At 34.6% G+C, this 22,883-nt stretch overlaps 1 protein-coding gene across 2 annotated transcripts; it reads right to left on the bottom strand.

The window, feature by feature from the left end:
- Window positions 1-424: 424 nt before the first annotated feature.
- LOC127553432 (protein-lysine methyltransferase METTL21E-like) lies at window positions 425-21,950 on the bottom strand. Of its 2 annotated transcripts, none has more exons than XM_051984162.1 (6): window positions 21,831-21,950; window positions 21,463-21,649; window positions 20,348-20,422; window positions 4,891-5,057; window positions 3,726-3,843; window positions 425-2,094 (listed from the first exon to the last, which is right to left on the bottom strand). In XM_051984162.1, exons 3-6 carry the CDS (start codon window positions 20,412-20,414, stop codon window positions 1,679-1,681), a joined length of 768 nt encoding a protein of 255 aa, XP_051840122.1. In that variant the 5' UTR covers window positions 20,415-20,422; window positions 21,463-21,649; window positions 21,831-21,950; the 3' UTR covers window positions 425-1,678. The 2 variants fall into 2 exon arrangements, with proteins under 2 accessions (XP_051840122.1, XP_051840120.1); XM_051984160.1 differs by having other exon boundaries at window positions 21,530-21,649.
- Between the last annotated feature and the right edge of the window lie 933 nt (window positions 21,951-22,883).

Below are 22,883 nucleotides of genomic sequence, written 5' to 3'. Positions count from 1 at the left end.
TCCGTTGATCTACTACTAGGTCTGTATCCCAAGATATCATAAAAAAAGGTAAAAGGACTTACGTGTCCAAAAATATTTATAACAGATTTTTTTTGTGGTGATAAAAATTGGAAATCAAGGGGATACCCATCATTTGGGGAGTGGCTGAATGAATTGTGATATATGAATACAAGAAAATGCTATTGTGCAATAAAAAAGGATGAGCAGGAAGATTTCAGAAAAATCAGGAAAGACATGTATGAATTGATGCAAAATGACATGAACAGAACCAGGAAAACATTGTGCATAGTATCAGCAATATTATTTGATGATCAACTATGAATGACTTAGCTCTTTTCAGCAACACAATGATTTAAGACAATTACAAAGGACTCATGATGAAAAAGGATATCCACATTCAAATAAAGAACTCACAGACTTTGGATGCAAACTGAAACTTATTTGTTTCACTTACTTTATTTTTATGTTTTTTTTTTCCTTTTGGTCTGTTTCTTCTTTCACAACTGAGATTAACAGGAAATGTTTTACATGATTGCACATATACAACTCATATCAAATTTCTTACCATTTTAGAAAAAGTGGATGGGAGGAAAGGATGGAGAAAAATTTGGAACTCAAAATATTATAAAAATGGATGCTATTATCTTTATAGAAAAGTGGAAAAAATACTATTAGAAAAGTAATCAGTAAAAACAAATGATTTTTGTGTGCCAGGCACTGTGATCAGCAATGGAGATACCATGAAAGACTTCCCTCCTCATAACATCTACTCTCAAATTAGCTTCCATTGTAATGAGGGATACCACATGTAAATAATTAGGCACACGCAAGACATCTAACAGAGTAGATGAAGGCAGTTCAAAAGGTAAGGCTATGAGTAACTAGAATAGGAGTAGGGTGGGACTGGAAAGACCTCCTAAAGAAGGAAAACTTCAAATTGTGTGTTTAAGGAAGCTAAGGAAATCTGGAAGGAGCTGTGTGTGTCCTTCTGGAAGCCAGAAATCATCTGAAAAGATATGCTTATTGAATTGAAATCCCAAAGTGAAAGAGCAGAAATTCTTAAACTTTTCTTTTTCCATATTATTGGACCCCTTTAAAAAGGGGCAAACCTTTGGACCACTTATCAGAATAATGTTTTTAAATGCATGAAACAGAATATACATAGGATTAAAAAGGATATCAATTGTATTAAAAAGTTTTCAAAACGTCTTTAAATAATTTAATGAGCCCTGGATTAAGACCTCTTGGTATATAGAAAAAAAAAAAAAAAAGGGCAACCCAGGACAGTTTGGGAGAACACCCATGATTAGTGAAGGCATGATATGGATAAAGAAGTAAAAGGAGATTGTCAAATAGATATGAGGTCAGCCAGAAGTGAGAGAGAGTAATATCACAAAAACGTAGAGAAAAAAGCATCCAGGAGAAAATAATCAATGGTAGCAAATGCTTCAGAAAAGTCAGGAGTCAGGATTGAGAACAAACCATTTGATTTGGCAATTCAGAGATCACTGGAATTTTTGCAGAGAACAATTTCAATTAAGTGATGAGGTCAGAAGCCAAATCGCAGAGTGTTTAGAAACAAATGAAAGGAAATGAAGTTGAAGAACAGATTATAGGCAAATGAAAAATGAATTTTGCTCCCCTCCCTTCTCTACCTGAATATACATTGGCAGTATTTTCAGATCCTTATCTGGGCTCTCCTACCTTTTTTCTTCATTGCTTTATACAATTTGATGTTCAAACTAGGGAAATTAGAAATTTCTTCCAGGTCAAACAATTCCTGAAACCTATCCACAAATTTGTTCTCCTTATCTAACCTAAATTTCATTACCCAGAGGATAATGGTGGTGTCTTTACACAGATGGTCAAAGGTGGTAAGGAGCTCATCCAGGAAGGGATGAGAATATACAACATCTGTGGCTAGGATATAGTCAAAATGGTTTGAAGACCTGGGGAAATTTTTCTCTAAATCTATCCCCCAAGATAACTCTTTCACTTTAGGCTGATGTTTGCATTTCATTTTGGTGTTTCGGGAAACATTATATTGAAGGTTTCCAAGTAAATTGGGCAGGTCTGTAGCAATCACTCGAGCACCTATTTAACACAAAGGAACAAAAGTGAAAATTACCCTTTCAGCATGGGGTAAAATGGTAAAAAAAAAAAAATCATACCCACAAACATTCAGAGGGACCACATTGATCCAATAGCTATTACTTTCCAAGGGATCAACTACTCCAAAAACATACACTGAAATGAAAGCCCATGCATGAAATAAATATCCGAGTAGCTATTTGACAATTCAAAAGACTTCCATATCACTAAAGACATACTAAAAAATAAATACCATTTAACTATCTTCTTTTCTTATGTGCCTACTCTTAGTTAGGGAAAAGAATCCTCCTATAAAAAATAAATGGCAGTTCCTCTTCCTTGGAAACCAGCAGTCACAGGAAGCAGATTCTTTGCCAATTATCTATTTAAGCAAAGACTACCAAATCTTACCAAAATGAGTTCAAACCAGCATATATAGGGGATCCACATCTTGTTTTTAATTACCAATTTTGTCACAAAAAAAAGTAGACATTCAATTTATAACACCTATCCCAAAAGTTAGTAATTTATGGGCATAAATCAAACATTAGGCTGGGAGAGTGGACAGAATGGTGGAAGACCTGAGTTGAATTATTTTCACTTACTAGCTGCATAACCTTTGGCAAGTCACCTTATTTTTCTCAGCTGAAGTTTCCTCATCTGTAAAATTGAGATTATAATAGCAGCTACTTCACAAAATTGTATGAATTAAAAGAGAAAATATATGTAAAGCATTTTGTAAACCTTAATGCAATATATAAATATTAGGTATTTCAATTATTTCTACCTATGTCAAGTAGAGATTCAGCTTTGTGCAAAAAATTTTAGTATATACTACATTCTTTGGTGTTGATTGTGACTTTTAGAATGTCATTTATGGAAAGGTCCAAATTGTTAAGATCTGGGGCTCTCTTGAGGTCTGATAGTACCAGATGTGTACTTAAAAGATCACCAAAATCAAGACAGCACCTATGCATTAAAGAATAAGACTGACTTAAGATAACCAAAATTAATTTTTTAAGAGAAAAATTGAAATAGACAGGCTTGTCTATATCATACACAGTAAGAGTTAAAAAAAAAAAAAAAAGAAAGAAGAATCAATAGAAAAGAGTACTGGTAAAGGTAGAATGAAAATGAACAAAAGAAATAATTCCAGGCACAAATACCTAGAAATAGAAGCAAATTTTAAGAAGAAAATGCCCATTTCTCAACCATTCTGTGTGGCTATTGAAATAGGTGTTCCTTCAGAAAGGAGAAGGAATTCAGTCTCCCAAAAGGAATGTGTAGCTATGTGGAAGGCATGAGAACTTGGCGACCAGTCATCATTTTAGAATTGTTAACAGATATAAATTATGCCTTTCCCATCCTTCTTCTTGTCAGATTTTTAGGGGGTGCTGCCCACTCACTGTTGGTTTACGATTTCTGTGACTTAGTATGAGATGGCATATAACTGTACCTTCACAAAATATTCTGAAGGAACCATTAATTAACTTTTAAGTTGGTAGATCTTCCTGATGAAGCCTATTGAAAAGCTAAAAATAGGTGTCCAATATATTTCATCAGATAATGATAGCCACTGATATTATTTTCCTTTAGAGCCCCTAACTCCAGCCAATCAAAAGTACCAAACTTACCAAGTAAACTTGCTACTATTGAGACTAGTCCTGTCCCAGCTCCAATTTCAATTACATTTTTGTCAGTCAGATTATACTGCTTTGAATTTGTTTCCAGAAAGTGACAGAGAACGAGAGCCTGTGAGGGAGTGAAAAAAAGGAAATATTGTGCTAGCAAATCATAACTGAAAATGAAATTTCTCCTTTTATTGACCTAGAAAATATACTTTGCATGTTCTCTCTACCCAAGCATATATGCAACACTTCAGAAGAATGTCAACAGAAAAGAAAAATATTCCAATGAAATCAACCAATCACCTTAAGGAAAACTATAAACAAAAACATGGAATATTCTAAAAGCCTGAAGTTCAGTCATTTAGGTTCAATCAGGTCTCAAAGGTAGGGGTGTGGAGAGAGAGGGAGAGAGAAAAAATAATAACTTTTACAAACAGGGCTCCTTAGGATGAGAGTAAGGAATTATTGTTGGTGAATTTTCATAAGGAGAAAGATTAGTGACTGTCCCCAAGATCATTATCTTGAAGGTACGATGTCTTTTTAAAAGACTGTTAGTATCAAGGCTGGAAATGAATTTAATTTTAGTTACTTGACATAAACATAACTACTTTAGTATGAAAGGAGGAGTTTTAATTTTCTACCAACACCTGGAGTCATGAAAAAGTAAATATCTAAACAGTGATTTTTGCCAGATCTTCAACTCAAAGCCAATAATCTTGCAAAACCAGAAATGGGATTGATAAAAGCAATTTCCCAATTGTGAAATATCTGTTCTTTAGTATTGTTTCTGTTACTAAAATGATGCAGAGAATCATGGTAACCATATCTTCTACCAGATATTCTACTAAATAATAGAGTCTGCATACATATTGAAGCATATTATTTTTCAGTTTTTTGAACCAAAAAACTGAATGTTTTTTTATAACATTACTAATATGAAAATATGTTTCACATGATTTTATATATACACATATATGTATTTGTATATATACAAAACCTATATCAAATTGCTTATTAACTTACGAAAGGGAGACAGGAGGGGAAAAAGGGAGAGAATTAGGAGCTCAAAGGTTTTTTTTAATGTTAAAAAATTTTACATGCAACTGGGAAGAAATAAAATATTATATTCATAACTCTTTCCTGAAAATGACTAAAATATTGAAAATAATACCGAGGGCCAAACAACAGCACCATAGCAATCAGTGGCTTCTGTAATTTTTATCTCATGTCCAGCAAAATGAAAACCTTCCCAGGAAGTAGTTGTTATCAATGATGGAAAAAAACATCTTGCCATGATCTCTGAGACCACCTGCTTATCTTCATTTTCTCCATTTTCTCCTAAAAGTAAAATAACAACAGACAAAGAGAGTTTTATCAAATTGATATTAAATATAATTTTTCCTCCATAAAAAGGAAATACATCTACAATTTTATAAACTGTTTAGGGATCAAATGGGAAATTGTAAAGTAACAGAAAGATACTGAAGATAATCTTACCTAATATTACTTTCTTTTCTTTTCTTTTAGGTGCAATAAATATTAACCCCCAAATTGGAACTCACTTATGCAACATTATGGATTATGAAAAGGGATCATGCAAGTGATAGAATCCCTCCAATGAGAAGCCTGCCCATCACTAGTATAATCTTGTCTATCCATACCAAAAATTAATCACCTTCAACTTTCTTAACTCTCACAGTATGCTAGTACTAGAATGAATAAATCTCAACATTCATTGAGAATGAAATCTACTCACCTGGAATAAATTGCCATCTTCTCTAAGTAAGCACATGAGAATATGCTATAGAGTATCATGCAGAATTCAATCAGATATGTTAAATCTGTTCCCCTCAGGGACATGACTGAGTAATTTCTTCTAATTTCTCACTTTAATTTGAAAAATCACCCTGGCATGGATATTAAACTCAATGATTAACAATTCAGTTTTGATTGGGTCATTTTTCCTCAAGTGATAACTAATGATGAATAAAGACAGTATTTGGACATATATAATGTATATTTCTTCTTTTGTATGTGACACAATCAGTCATAAAAATGGTGTAAATAAACACTATAAATTGGCAGAATTGTTAGTTCTCTATAGGATATGTTTTGAGAAACATGAAAAGGGGGCCCTAACCAAAAACATCTCCTCTTGCCAGACCCAGTCATAATCACAATTGCATATGGGTGTTCATAATATAGGTGACAGTAAATAGAGCTTGGGGTCAAGAAGACTCATTTTTTTAATTTCAAATCTGGCCTCAGATACCTGCTAGATGTGTGACCCTGGCCAAGTCACTTAACACTGTTTACCTCAGTTTCCTCATCTATAAAATGAACCAGAGAAGGAAATGGTGAACGACTCCAGTATCTTTGGCAAGAAAATCCAAATGGAGTCAAAAAGAGTCAAACGTGACTGACACTATTGAACAACAAAGCTAACATGTGGGGCCATGATCTCCTTATTTTCTTTGGGACCATCAACCTTCCCATATAGTCAACTATAAAGAGGCTTATTAATTATTTGAGAAATAGAAGGGATTTTTTAAGGTCATCTTATACAATCTCCACATTTCATACCTGAGCAATCTGAGGTCCAATGAGTTTAAGTGACTTGGCCAACATCACACAGATGACAGCTACAGGATTTGAACCCAGATCCTCTGACTTCAAATCTAACCCTTTCCAAATATGATTCGGTCACTCATCAAGAAGCCAATAGTTCCTTTGAGATAGGATAGCTATGTATATTCTATATCCTATAGGAAGGTGGATAGAGTTCAAATGTGACCTCAGACACTTACTAGCTATGTGACTCTGGGTAAGTGAATTAACTCTGCCTCATTTTCTTCATTTGTAAGATGAACTGGGGAAAGAAATGGTAAACTACTCCAGTATCTCTGCCAAGAAAACCTGAAATAGAGTCATGAAGATTCATTCACTACTTAAATTGCAGCAGCAACAACCAGTTATGAAAATGAATACTTATAATACAAGGCATCATTTATTGTGTTGTGTGACTAGTAGAGACAAAGTATATTAGAGGTTCAAAAGAATATGTATGCAAAAATATCCAGTGGACAATTGGATAGTGGGACTGAAGATAGAAGAAAAAATAATACTCATTTTAGAGAGAAAGAACATTGCTTTAGAGTTGGAAAGAATATTAGAGATCTTGTAACCCAGAAGGTCTTAACTTGGGATTCATGAAGCATGAAGGACTTTTGGAAGAGCTTTGCAGGGGAAGAGGGAAAGGGCAGTGAATTACATGGGGAAGAGAGTTATAGGATTTCAACACATCTTCTATCCTGGGATCCAATATTTCTTTCCATTGCTGTGAGTGTTGTTGAGTTATTTCTGTCATGTTCAAATCTTCATAATTCCATTTGGGGTTTTCTTGACAGAGATACTGGAATGGTTTGTCATTTCCTTCTCCCATTCATTTTTCAAATGAGGAAATGGAGGTACTTGCTCAGCATCAGCCAGCTAATAAAGATTTGTGGCTAGATTTGAACTCATAAAGATGAGTCTTTCTGACCCCAAGACCAGTGCTCTATCCATTGTGCCCACTAACTGACCAAGATCACCACACTAGCATAAAAATAGAAATGATTAGGTCTTGTTTGTTTTCCACAAACCTCTCCCCCCTAAAGAAGACATGGAGTGCAAGCAACATAAAATGCATGCAGAAAGAGCTTCTGTGCCTAAGGAAAGGGGACTAGAACCATAGCTAGGACAGAAATCTCCTCAAAAATTTACTTTGGATAGGGATGCTATCCAGGTCCTCACAAACCCTATTCAAGGAGGCTGAGGATGCCCAGTCCCTGGGGTTGATGCATCCCTAAGTAGAAGAGGAGGAGCCAAAGGAAAAATCACAGATAGGTGAGTGGAATTGTAAACTATAGATAGAAAACTGAGTAAAAACCTCTCTCACAAGCAGATAAAGCAATAGAGGTATTCATAAAGACAAAAGAAAGAAAGAATAAAAACTAAAAACATAAGTCAGAAAACAACAAAGAAGTATTAAAGTATCATGCTGGAAAGAAAACTTGAACCAATAGAAGAATTCTATACACCCCTCTGATATCATAAAGGATTGACAAGAAACTCTGAAATGGCACAAAAGAGAAAAGAAACTTTAAAAAAAGACAAGGAATGTAATTAGATCATATATCAGGACTCAGTGTTAAATTTAAAAAAAACAATAGAGTACAGAATTTAGAAGACAAGAAGGAAAAAATCATATAGAAGTAATCATGTACAAGGAATGATCCAACTCTAGACTTGAAGGTTTCCCATGGGTGACGGGAATCTCTCTCACTCCTAAAGCAGCCCATTTCTCTTTTGGACAGTTCCAATAGGAAATTTGCTCATTTGTTTGTTTTCCTCAATGTCATCTAAATTTGCCTCTTGGATGCTTCTACCCCATTGCTCCTGGTTTTTTCTTCTAGGATCAAAAAGAATAATTCTAATCTCCCTTGTATATGACAATTCTTCATACTTGAAGCCATTAGGATTAGACTAATGTCTAAGACTACATGCCACATGAGTTTATATTGGATATACAACCTGAATATTAAAGGCCATACAATTTTTATAAATCAGAAGAAAACAATATGAGGCATCCATAACAATAGCTAAAAGAAAATTCTTAACCTAACAAGGAATAGAAGCAATTACAAAAGATTAAAAAATGTTTCCTGAAATTGAAAAAGTAAGTAAGAAAAGAAAATATTAACAGCATCAACTTACAGATCTTTAGTGAGGGCCTGAAATCTAAAATATACTCAAGTGATAAAGGGAGATGAAGAAATTAAAAGGGAAAAATACAAACTATTAATAATCATATAAAAGATTACTCCAAAGCATGGAAAATTAGGGAAATGCACATCAAAACAATTATGAGGTTTCACCTTACATCCAGCCAGTTAACAAGGATTATAAAGATGGAAATAACATTTCAAGGGCTAAAAAAAGACAGGCAAATTTAGAATGTTATTAGTGGAATTAGGATCTACCATTATAGAAATCAATTTGGAACTCTGTTAAGAAAATAACTAAAATGTCTCATCAAGAGATGCCACTGTTAGGTTTAAGGTCAAACATAGGAAGAAAGATCCCATACACACCAAAATATTTATAGCAGCTATTTTGGTGGTAGCAAAGAATTAGAAACAAAACAGATACATTCTAATTGAGGTATGATAAAATAAATTGAGGTATGAAAAAATTCATCCTCTAGATGAATATGAAGAACATAAAAAGCATGGAAAACCACATGAACATTAATGCAATGTGCAGTGAGAAGAATCAAGAAAACATACACAATAACTAAACCAATATAAATAGAAAGATTACATAAAGTCAAAGTTTAATCTTGTATAAGTATAATGACCAAGTTTGCTCTTTCCCCCCCAAAAAAGTATTCTACCAAAGAAGAGAGAAGAAAATTCACCTGATTCCCTTCATTACAGAAGTGAGATGATCTGGATATATAATGTTACTTATCTGTAAGACTTGATTAATATATTGGTTAGTTTTATAATTTTTTTTTACTTTTTTGTCACAAGGAATGGCTCTTTGCATATTATCAGTGGAAAGTTATATTTAGAAATGAAAGTTTTGTTAAAAACAAAAGCTACCAATTGAAAAAATCACATTCACATCATAATACTTAAGCTTTGGCTTCTACCTTGGGAACCTTCAGTTTCTAACGGGTGCACATTCACCTTATGTTGTCCAGACCCAGACCATACCACACCACTTCCAGTCATCTAAGTCCCCTTCTCTTTCAATTCATCCCACCCCTACTTTCCATCTTTAGCTTTGAGAGCAACAGTCCAATCAATACTACCATTCTAGAATGACCATATCAATTATCCTATTTTTCAAAACACCATTCATTTTGATTTTTCTGACCAAAAACTCCTCTTTGATCACTGCTCCCATATGTGTGTTATCTTCCCCTATTAGAATGAGCTTCTGGAGGCTAGAGACATGTAGCATGATGCCCTCTGAATGGCAAAGAAAATGCTCATTTCACTCATTCATTGAGTGAATGGATCTGTATTTGGAGAAGCAGCATGGTATGATGGATAGATTGATGACCTGGAAGGCTAATTCTGATATGTATTGGTTCTGTGACTCTGGTCAAGTCATTAAACTCCTCCAGGACTAGGTAATTCTCTAAGACTTTAAGTTGCAGATATAAAAAAGACCTAATATGAATCACTTTCATCATTCATGTCTCCCATACCCTTTGGTAGCAACTTTCATTCTCCATAGATTATGGCATTTCAAGACTACAGTTATGTAATATCCCCAGAAAAGCACTGATATGAAAAAAATGGATCTCTTGTTTCAGAGAAAAGTAGAAAGTAGGGGAAAATGGGCAGCTATTTTTGGTATGACTTTTCCCAAAGCTAAAACTTTCAGAGGGCACTTTCTGCCACGTTGATTAATTATCCAGTCTCTTGTAAACCTACTACAATACTGTTGCAAAAGTCAAGAGAATCAACAGTTTCCCATGGAAACCCCACCATTATCACCAGATCATAGAAGCAGTTACTCAAAGAATATGATTCCATAACAAAATGCTCTTCCATTACATTTCCCTACATTTTCCATCGTACTACTGGCTGTATCCATATTCAGGAAGCAGCTCTGGCAGGCATGAGGTAACATCCCTGATGTGCCTTATTTGACCTTTAGCTTTCATCTTACCATATCCACTTGTCTTTGCTAAGATTTTTCTGGCACCTTCTTCTCTTCCAGTTCTTTAGGGGAAAAGAGAGAACTTTAATTGCTTCCTTGACTTTTATCTGAACTTGTCCTCATGGGGCTCTGTGCACACTCCTTCTAGATAGTAGCAGTGCTTTGACATGTCACCTAAGGTTTCAGGGACTAATAGAAGTTAGAGCACACTAAATCCCAAGTGGAGCACTAGGTTCTAAGTCTTTGATATAAAAAGTTTGTCATTGCACATTTGCCAAGCATCTTCACATCTCTGTCAATGCAGTTTGGATAAAGCAGGGCAGCTAACCTGGTAACTGCAAAGCTGATGGCAAAACCTTTCACTGCTTTTCACCTAAAAATCTCTTTTAATAAATATAATCTCTTTTAACAAATATAACAAATAATTTCTTTTTAAACATGACCATATTATGCTCCTTTGCCTCTGTGGGAAAAATGGGAAAATGAGTGGGGACATTTCCACACAAATGCAATATATTAATAAGCTATATAATGCTCACATAAGTTAGGATCAATATATTTGTATTCCCCAAAACAAGATACAGGACATACACCTATCAATGGGTCAAATCTGTTTACCATATAAAGTGATTTAGAATAACTTTTATAACAAGGAGGGACAAGTTATGGGAAAACATTATAATATTTAGAATTCATAAGCTATAGAAGTAGGTTGAATCAAACTTAATTGACAATGGTTCATATTCATGTTCCTTTTTGCATTTAAATGCTATCATGAATACTATAGCTATCCCATAAAAAGCCATCCTTGTAAAAATAATTAGCCTATTAACAGCATGAGACCAAAGTAGATTGGTCTTTAGTTCTTTACTACAATGTGTCTTGGAATCACTTATGGGATTAGAAAATGACAAAGCTCTTTTTTCTTTTCTGAATAAAAGTTTTAAGCCTTTATTTTTCCTTTATTCTGTCACACTGAGATTTTTAAGGTTCCTTGCTTTTATTTCTTATAAAGAGCAGTATTTGGGTTCATATCCTTTTGTCTCAATTGAAGCCAAAATCACAAAATTCTAAGGACTGGGAATTTCTAAAAATTCAAGATTAAAAAAAATAATCTACAAATGGAAAGTTGAACTTTATCCTCCCAAAGCAGTATGAAAAGTAGATACCCTAAAATTTGAATGATCAATTATTTGGCATTGTAGCAAGACAAATGACTTTCATGAATTAGTTTTTTCTTTTGCTTTTAACTCAGACACAAATTTTCACTTGAAAATGAATGGCATTAAATAAATGGGATTCTACTCTAATTTTTTGGAAAAAATTGTGTCTAGACTCTCCTTTTGTTATCTGTTGGTTAAGCCTCTAGAAATAAGGAAATTGGGATTGCAAATCCAGCTTCCACACTGAATCTGTTACTTCTGCTGTGTCACATTGCCTTCACTGTCCTTCAACCTAGAATTATTCTGATTTCTAACATCTAAGCAAAAGATGCTGCTAAGAATCTGAATTATCATTTTATCATCTCAAAAAATATAACCGTCACTAACATAGGTGTTCTGGAAGAGCAGATAAGGAACAAAAATATAACCAAGATCACTACCTTACAATATGTATTTCATGGATTTCTTTAGCTAATACATTTTAATTATTTGTGATAGCACATTTTATTAATGTAATGAAGTCTTAGAAACTTGAGATATTATGCCAGCTTTCTGCTATTAAATCTTTTCCAAGAGGTGAGGAAAGACTACCAGGTGCTCCTGTTTTCCTGAGAATTAAAAGGGATTTGTACATGAAGTGAAAATTAGTAGGTTTTACCACATTATGAAGATGATTTTCTTGAGTGGAAAATTAAAGAGTGTTGTATAGTGAACTCACTTCCTTTGTTTGGTTTCAGCAAGTCTTGGTGTATGGGGGCCTGTCTATTGCTTTTATTTCTATTGTAGGCCAACAAAAACATGGACTTAGAGAAAGACTTAGTTCACAGAAATGCCTCAGTACTTCACCTCAATTCTCTGTCTGATATACATTTAAACAAGTCTTGAAAGGCCATCACAAGTGAATTCAACCTTCTATTTGGAGACTCTCAGGGAAATCTGGATCTGTGCAAAATTCAAAGTGAAACCCCTCTAAGTGATGAAAGAAGCTGTCATTCAATGGGGACATCTATTTGAGGATGAATGTCATGTGCCTCTTGCAAAGCCCTGGAGATTTAAAAAAGTCAGTATTTAAGATCACAGGCCAACCTGAAAGATAAAACTCTAAATTCCTTAATAATGTCAAAGTCTCAGGCCCTACTTTCCCAGACAATTCCTGAAATCATTCCACAAATATTATCTGTCTTTAGTTCTGTTCAGTTTTGTGAACTACTTAGTAGTTGCTGTTCTAATTTAACAAAGCCTAAAGCACCATGCTTGGCAGGGAATAAGTGCTTAATAAATTCTTGACCGAATGATTGACTGACCAAATAATATTATCCTTTACAAGCTTATAGAAGGTAATGTTACATCTAATATTGAAAGGCCATAAATGTCAAAGAAAATAGAAAGATGTTGTTCAGTCATGTTTTAATCTTTGCAATCCCATTTGGAATTTTCTTGGGAAAGATATTGCAGTGGTTTGCCATTTTGTTCTCCAACTCATTTAACAGATAAGAAAACTGATGCAAACAGTGTTAAGTGACTTGCCCAGAGTGACACAGTGTCCAAGGCCAGATTTGAACTCATGAAGATGAATCTTCCTGATCCCATTATACCACCCAACTGCCAAAATAGAAAGGAAGAGATAATTAAAACCTGAGTATCAACTAAATTAGACAGTTAATTTTTTCAGATAACATATTTTTTAAAAAATTTTAATTCACATTGCTATAATTTACATTATATTGTATCTGAGAACCTCACATTGCAAAAACTTTTAAAGTAAATAGCTCCCTCCAAGGAAAAGGATCTGTTAATTTTCAATGTATTTTAAATTAATAAATTCATTCATTAAGTGTATGTACTTATTGTTTGTTTATTGTTCGTCAACCATGACATCAGGGAGGTTATGCCATGACATGCAAGTGAATTGGATTGAAGTAAGGGAAGACTAGGTAAGGTCACCTGCCTCACTTTCCCCTCCAGAGCCACCTAGGTAGAGTGGCCAGATATACAGCAGGATAACTGGAGACAATCCTGGATGAAATGGGAGACCTTGGACTTTTTAATCTAAGGTCTTCAACAGGTCTCAGTCTGCATTGAGACTGCAACCTATCAGTGATTGAAGTTAGATAGCAATAATCTCCTCTTCAGCCTAGTCCAAAAAAAAATCTAAATAAATAAATGAATGAATCTGGGAGAGGGGAGATCCTCCAGGTTTCTGGCCACAGCCGAAATGACTATTTACATTCAATCTGAATCAATCAGGACTAAAACAATGACCAAGTGGGGATTGGCCTAGGACTTATTAGTGGCCAATGAGAATCAGATTGATTTTGGTTTAAGGTCTAGTCCTTAAGAAAGAAATCTATCCAGTAAATCCCAAGATATCTTGGGAGGGTTCGGAAGTTCATAAGAGAAAAAAAATAGCTTTTAAGAGTATGTGTAGGTAAGAGTATGGTATCCTATGTGGATAGAGAGAGGAAAGGAAGGAAGGATAGAGAGATAAAGGGAGAGAGGAAAGGAGGGAAGGAGAGGAGGGAAAGAGGGATGGGAAGGAGGGAAGGAAGGGAAGGTGGGAAGGGGGGGAAAGAGGGAAGGGAAAGAAAAGAGGGAAGGGAAGAAAAGAAAGAACGGGCAGGTAGGGAGGAAGGGAAGAAAGGGAGGGAAGGAGGAAGGAAAAGAAAGAAAGGGAAAGAAGAGAAGGAAAGGAGGGAAGGGAGAGAAGGGAGGGAAAAAAGGGAAGGGAAGGGATTATTCCAGTTGATCAATTCCAGGCCAGCTTTATAGACCGGGCTTGTTCTTTGTCCTTCATTTTTGAAGAGAACCATGACCTCAGGGAGGTGATGCCATGACATGCAAGTGAATTGAATTTAAGAGAGAGGGGGCTGTGCAAGGTCACCTGCCTCACTTTCTTCTCCAGAGTCATCTGGGTCCAGTAGCAAGAATAGATCAAGACGACAGGAGATGACCCTGAATGAAATGGGAGACTTTGGCCTTGACTCACAGAATTTATCTTAGCATCTCTTAAAAGTGAACTATTCCTTCTATATCAGTAAAATTTTATTTTGTTTTTGACTTTATGTCACCAACACTTAGCTGAGTGACTAACACATTAGAAAGGGTAGGGAGGGAATCTGGGGAAAGATGCAGTAAGAAGGAAGATGGAGCAAGGGAAAATTGTGAGTTTATTAGTGTGAGGAAAGACTAATGAGGAAACTCCCTCTACAAATGCAGATCAGAAAATGCTCTGTAAATTATAGTCTTGTAAAGTTACCTTAAATCTTGAGAGATTAAGTGACTTGCCCAGAGACATGCTGTCAGTAATATAAAAGGCAGGCCTTGAACCAAGATTTTCTTTACTACAAGACTATCTCTATCCATTTGCCCATGGATTACATGGCCTCTTACATTAAACAAGCATTAATAAATGCTTGTTGAAATTAAATGAATCCAATTAAATTGAAAGTTATTCAAGTTAATTTTCTTTTCCTTCTATAAATTCCAGGTGGACCCTTAAACTATTCCAATATCAAAAATGTTTACAAATCAACATAACCAAGAGCTTCTTGAAACCTTACCAATTGGTCTCTTTATAGTTTATTCCTCTTTCTGTGATGCCCCTGAGAAGAAATATATTCTGAATCCTATCTCTAAATTAGCTATAGTTATTCAAAAGCAAGGGAATATTGAAATTTACCAGATTACCCATGAGGAGTATATATGAGATGCACTGATGGTCTATTAAGAAAGAGAACATAGGTAACTTTATCACATTCTTGTGTATCAGATGTGCTACATCGATTACTACTAAATGTTCGCAAGGATGTAGTGGGCATGTAGGATTTGAAGAGGTCATGAATGAAGATTAACACAGCAAGGAACATGGACAAATTGTGGTGCCAGAAAATAAGAGGTCAGAAAATTCATAGCATAAACTATGCATACTTGCTAAACAAGTTTTAGTGTGTGGTATAAAAGAAATAAAATAGATTTTATTCATTGTAATTTTTAAAAATAAATTGCACAACTTCCAGTATAGGACAATCTCTAATATGTGAAGAAACAGCAGTATTTTGTAAGGTTACATGGCTCTTGCATGGCTTTAAATGAGAATGAAACCTGAGTCCTGGTAGCACATAGTGCTAAAGAGATTGCTGATCCCTGTCCAAGAATAAGATATTGAGTGTAACAGAACTCGGGCAGGAAAAGTCAACACGCTTAAAACAACTTAAAAGTACTTCATGTTCCTCTAAGTAGAAGTCTTTCCATACTAACTTCACCTAATTGCAATCACTCTAACTGAAATTATGATGGATGCCCATTAATCAGAGAATGGTTAAATAATGCATTATGGTTGTAGAAGAAATTATAAAGAAGACAATTTCAGAGAAAACTGGGAAGATTTGCATGAACTGATGCAAAATGAAATGAGGAGAGCAATTTATACATTAACAGCAATATGGTAAAGACAAATAACTTTGAAAGACTTAAGAGCTCTAATCAACACAATGATTAACCATGATTCCAAAAAAGGGCTCATAATTAAAACTGTTACCCATCCAGATAAAAATATGATGGATGCAAACAGAGATACATACACAAATACACACATACACACACACATATATATACACGTAATACTTACATTTGAATAGTATAGGAATTTGTTGACTATGCATATTTTCTTTTTTTTTCAGTAGTTCAGAAGGATAGGGAGGGAGAGAATTGATTTTTTTGTTCATTGAAAAATAAATTTATTTTTTAAAAAAGTTAAACTTTCTTGGTATGATACTTATTTACATATTTGATATATACATATATAATGAGCATTTTTAAAAAAACTATTTATTCATACTAATTCCCTGCCCCAAACTAAGATTGTTTTTATATTTCTTTTGTAAGTTTCCAAAGTGCTGTGGACACAGTGGACACAGTTTTCACAAGCTACCTCTAATGACTAGGAAAATGATTTTTATAATTTAATGATATAAAGATATCTACCGATATTTGGGATAATCCAAGCTAATCAAGTGGGAAATTTCCTGAACTTGTTGGAAGTTTCCCACAGGGCACCCCAAATCACATTCAAATAACCCAGGCATGTCAATATTCAACTTTTAACCAGATGCCCTGGTTAGAGGATGATTAGAGGAGACCTCCTGACTAAGGCAGATGCATCAAATATGAAAGATAGGCCAAAGAAGGAAATAAACAGTTTCAGGTCCTAGAAGTATTACATACAATGTATGAGAAAAAGAACTGCTCATCCCCAATAATGACAGGGAGAAATGGCTGCTGTGATTGCTCTGTACACTCATGTCAATTGCAACACTATTTCATCAGTGGTTGTGTAGTTATCTTTTTTAATCTCAAGATGTTGATGATTGTGTGAATACAGCAATATTATGTTTTTCCATGCAGTAGCAGTTGACATCTTCACCAAACATAGGATCAATTCCAAAGATAGCACAGGGAACAGAATTCAAAATTAAAATTCTCACTGCTTTTAGAAAGCAAATCATAAGATCATAAGAGTCCAGACCTAGAACTGAAAAGGACCTCAGGCCATCTAGTCCACCTCCCTCATTTTACATTTTATAAATTTTTTGTAATTTTTTTACAAATGAGGAAACAGAGGTTCATGGAGGTTATGTAACTTATTCAATTTTACACATGAAATATGTATCTGAAGTAGAATATGAACTACTATTTTTAATCCAGAGTCTTTGAATCAAGTTTGTGAAACTGCTTACTATATTTCTAAGGCTACTCCTTCCCATTCCCATTCTTACTGGTGGGATCAGTTCCCAGGGGATAATCACTAACCATGGTTTCAAAAGTATGTCTGTACTCCTAAAACTAGCTCATGAGCCCCACAATAGTGAGCTTATCATTAATAGTCAACCAGCAGATACAATTAGAACAAAGAAAAGGTAATTACTAAAATGGATAGTAAAATACTCTGCCCCCACCAAAAACCTACTTTTCTTTCCCACACGGACACAAAGAATCCATTGTAAGCATAGGAAATCTTCACATTTTCTTTTTTCTTCAATTCCAAGTTGCCCTCCCAATTTAACCAGGTAAACTCTTTCTCATTTCATACAGAGATAATAGGACATTGACCCACTTTCACATTTAGTTTCACATATTAACACTTCATTACTTCTTATTTGTCCCTTACTTTTTGAGATTCGACTGATCTGGTGAGGAGGAGAGACCCTATGTGTCTTTTTTTTTTTTACCAAATGAATTAATTTTAAATTGTAAATTTATTTTCATGCTGACATTTTTAACATATATTCATTTTTACATGATAAGCCCCAATATTTTTTTAAACCTTAACTTGGTCTTGTAATTTATAATTACGAACCTATTGTTTAGGGCTGCAGTCCAGAAAGACTTTCAATTATTTAAAATATTTGAGTCATAAACATTTAATATAATATGTTTATATTTATTATTTTTTACAGTTTGTATTTCAAGTATATATTATATCAGTATGATATCAAGGTCATTACTACCATAGTAATGGACATTAAATAAGCATTAAATCTAAAAATAATTACAGTAATGCCAGACTATAATATTATGTTAAAAGAACCTTTGCATTCTGGCTTCCAACTCAACTGAGACTGTTCTCTCTAAAGTTAGCAATTATCTCTTAATTGCCAAATCTTATGGTCTCTTCTCAATCTCATTTTTCTTGATCTCTCTGTTGCTATTTGATCACCTTCTATTAGATACTCTCTCTTACCTGAGTTTTCATAGTACTATTCTTCCTTTGTTCTTTTCCTAAGTATATAGCTCTTTCATCTTAGGAGCTTTTGTTTTGTTACCATCATATCATCCCGCATCATATTCCCTAATTGTGGAGGTTTCCTAAGGTTCTGCCCTGGGCCTCCTTATCTTATCTCTATATAATCTCTCTTGGAGACCTCATCTATCATCTCCCAGAGATTTACTTAGCTTTATGAAGATGACTCATAGACCTATAAATCCAGCCCTAGTTTCTCCCTATCTCCCTCTCCCCCCAGCTTCAGTCTCTTACCACCAGCTGCTTTTATTGGATATTTGAAATTGGATGCCCTGGAGACACCTCAAACTCACGTCCAAGAAAATTCATTTCTTTCTTTCTACCTCTTTTCCAAACTTTCCTAATTTCTGTCAAAGACTCATAGTTCTTCTAGTCTCCTAGGTTTGGAACTCTGTGATAGAGCCAAACTATCTTTTCTTTGTTCCTTACAAACAGCATTCCAACTCTTTTCTCCCTGACTTTGCACTGGCCTTCTCCCATGCTTTCAAAGCATCCTGGATCATTATACACGGCAGCAAGAAGACTATATGACAATCAATTCTGATGGATGTGGCTCTCTTCAACAATGAGAGGATGCAAACCAATTCCACTTGTGCAGTGATGAAGAAAGCCATCTACACCCAGAGAGAGAACCATGGGAACTGAATGTGGATCACAACATAGCATTCTCATTTTCTCTGTTATTATTTGCTTGCATTTTGTTTTCTTTCTCAGTTTTTCTTTTTCTTCCTTCTTGATCTGATTTTTCTTGTGCAGCAAGATAACTGTATATACATATATTGGATTTAACATGTATTTCAACATAGTTAATATGTATTGGATTACCTGCCAGCTAGGGGAGTGGGTGGAGGAGAAAAAAATTGGAACAAAAGGTTTTGCAAGGGTCAATGTTGGATAAATTACCCATGCATATGCTTTATAAACAAATTAATTAATTAATATTTTTTAAAAGCACTCCTGCCTCATTTTAGTCTAATAGATTGCCCATCTTCCCTTAAGATACAGTTCAAGCACTGTCTTCTATATACTTCCCTGATTCCCCAACTGATAGTGCCTTTTCCCTAACTTCTTCATATTTATTTGTATTTATTCTCTTTATATTTAATGTGAATATATAGATATGTATACATACAAAAATATGTTTATATATATGTCCACTTATATGTCTACATATAAACATATGTTTATACTCATGTATATATGTATATATGTTTATATATAAAAACATATGTATATGTTCTATATACATATTTATATATGTACTTGTATTTGAGAATAATGCTTGTCTTATTCTTTGCATTTTGGATCCCCAACACCTAGCATAATACATTCTAATACTTAGCACAAACACTTAATAAAATGCTTATTGAGCATTACCTAAAGGCAGCTTGGTGGCTCAGTAGATAGGCTATTGGGCCTAAACTCTGGAATACCCAAGTTCAAATCTGGCCTCATATAACCTAGTAGCTGTAATGATACAAAGCAAATCTTTTAAGTTGAGGCTTTAGTTCCTTCAGCTATGAGATAGGTATAATAACAATGCCTACCTCTCAGAAATATTTTGAGGCTTTAATGAGATAATATTTGTAAAGCATTTGGTACATAGTAGGTGCTATACAAATGCTTATCCCCTTCTATCTCCTATCTCCTTCCTCCCTCCGCATGTCAGCCATGACTGACAGACACTGGCTGGTACTTAATAAATGCTTCTTCTTTTTATCATCAGGGAAAAGAGTAAATATTCTAAAGATAAAATTTATGTACTTCCAATTATTCTCTTTTTAGCACTGATAAAGAATTATAATGAAATATATTTGTAAAAGGTTTTGTTTTTCTTGCCTTCTCAATGATTGAGGGAGGAGAAAATAAAAGGAAGAGAATTTGGAACTGAAAACAAAATAGAATTGAATTTTTAAAAAGAAATAGGATGAAAGAGAAGCATTATTTACCTCCTTGAGCTTCTGGTTCCATTATTTCATCCGCTAATAAATTACTGTATTGTGATTTCATTTCCATTCTGTAGACTAAACAAGATACCATACAATGAGTTTATTAAAATAGCAAGTCATTGAAAATTAATACTGAATATTTAAGTTTATTCAATACCCTCTTATTCTAGTATAATGCACAAAAGCTAAATTAAAATTGCAAATTATCTAGAAAAGATTTTTTTAATACAAATTGATTTTGCCCCATATAAATATAGCTTTTAAAAAAGAGAAGTCAACCATCCTAGACAATTTAGATGTTCTTGGTGGGAAGGTTAACAAATATATCTTTCACAACAGTTCTCCATAGAGAATTATCATCTCTGTGTTGACTACGGAAAAAAAAAAACATATAAACTTAGCAGCAATAAAAAGCCAGTAGAGAGGGGATTGTTATTTTCAGATTAGGGAAATCATGGGAACTGCTTCAACATAGGTTTTCTTTATGACAATCAAACAAAACTATCCTTTACCTCTACCTATCTATTACCTGGCTGTTGTTATGTAGCAAACAACTCAATATCCAAATGTTCTATTTAGTAGCATCTGCTTACTGTAAAGTCTCTGTCTCTGTTTCTGGATGTGTGTTTCTGTCTGTTTCTATCTCTATGTGTCTCTGTGTTTCTGTTTGTCTCACTCTCTGTCACTGTCTCTTTTCTCTCTTTCTCTGTCTCTGGGTCCCTCCTTCTGTCCCTTCCTTTCTCTGTGTCTCTCTCTTTGTCTTTGTCTTTCTCTGTGTCTCTGTGTGTGTCTCTCTGTGTCTATTTCTCCTGTTTCTCTATTTTCCCTCCCCTTTCTTTTTTTGCTCCCATTCTCTTCCCCCCTTCTCTCTGTCTCTCTCTGTTTCTCTGTCTCTCTGTCTCTCTCTCTCTCTCTCTCTCTCTCTCTCTCTCTTCTCTCTCTCTCTCTCTCTATCTCTCTCTCTCTGTCTCTCTCTCTCTTACATACACACACACACACACACACACACACACACACACAGAGAGAGAGAGAAGTACACACATACATTCCAAAAATATTTTTTATTTCTCCAATCTAACATACAATATGAACAAATGAAATATTGTAACACTCACTGGAACTTCAGAACTTTACTACTTTCCACCTCAAAATTGAGTCTGTAACAAGTTTGGATTGTACTACCTTACACTGATAGAGCACCACCTTTCTCCTGAAGACTTCAAACTACTCCATCTGCACAGTCACTTTCCCGTTCACAGCATCCCTGCAAGTTAAATTGTAGAATCATCTCCCCTGTATTTCCTAGACAAGAAAACAGAGGTTAAATTAAAGACATATCTAGGGTTACACAGTTAATCAGTGGCAGAACTGGGACTCCTAGTTCTCTGTTCAGAGTTCTTTCCAGTAAACAAAGTGGTCTCCATTTACTGTAAATTTGCATTAAGCCTACTGCTTATTGATCTGGTGGTAAGTCTAAACATACCCAAATGTTTCAGTGATGTTTTCCTGAAGGCATAGAGGATCGTCCACAGCTTCTTCTTCTTTTTTTTTCCTGATGAGACCACTGATTACCCCTGAGAGAGCAGCACTAAAATGAGCTAGTACTGTAAAAAGTTGGCAAGGAGACCTCAGAGAAGGGATTAAGGATCATGACAGCTGCAGCTGGGGTGCCTCTGGCTGTATAGCACTGAAGGCCTGGAACATCTATGAACAAGGGAGCTAGGGAGCAACCAAAGGACATTACATAAGGAAGAAGTAGCTCAGGATAATAACACATCTTAATTTAATTTTCCAAACACCAATTATATGCTTATTACCTGCAGAAAACTATGATAGATCTTGGAAACACAAAACCCCTGGCTTCAAGAATCTTTCAGTTTAGGGGTATGTGGAGGAATAAGGATAGAAAATGTTTATAAATAATAAGATAATTTAGAGAATGATTAATTATATAAAACCAGGGGATTTGGGTGGAAGGGATCTGAAAGATCATTTATTTCAATCCTTTAATTTTACAGCTAAGAAAACTGAGGCCCAGAGAGGTAGCCCAAAGTCAATCAAGTATTAAAATATGGAATTTGAACCAAGGTCCTTGACTACAAAACCAGTGTTCATTCCATAGTATATGCTTCTATATATCAAACATTGTGTCATAAAATATATAAATTTGTGTTATATATATATATATATACATATATATATATATATATATGTGTATATATATATATATGTTGTTGCCTAGTTATTTCAGTTATGTCAAACTCTTGATATCCCCTATTTGGAGTTTTCTTGGCAAAGACACAGGAATGATTTGCCATTTCCTTCTCCAGTTCCTTTTACAGAGGAGGAAACTGAGATAAACAGCGTTAAGTGACTTGCCCAGAGTCACAGTTAGTAAGTGTCTGATACCAGATTTGAACTCAGGAAGTTGAGTGTTCCTGACTCCAGGCCTGACACTTTATTCATTGTACCACCGAGCTATCTACATAATACATGACAAACACAGGAGCCCTGGGAATAACAATACCCTCAAAAT

This window comes from Antechinus flavipes, chromosome 3 (genome assembly GCF_016432865.1).
Source record: "Antechinus flavipes isolate AdamAnt ecotype Samford, QLD, Australia chromosome 3, AdamAnt_v2, whole genome shotgun sequence".
NCBI lineage: Eukaryota > Metazoa > Chordata > Mammalia > Dasyuromorphia > Dasyuridae > Antechinus > Antechinus flavipes.
Note: the sequence above shows the minus strand (reverse complement) of the source record. Positions and strands in the feature narration are given on the sequence as shown.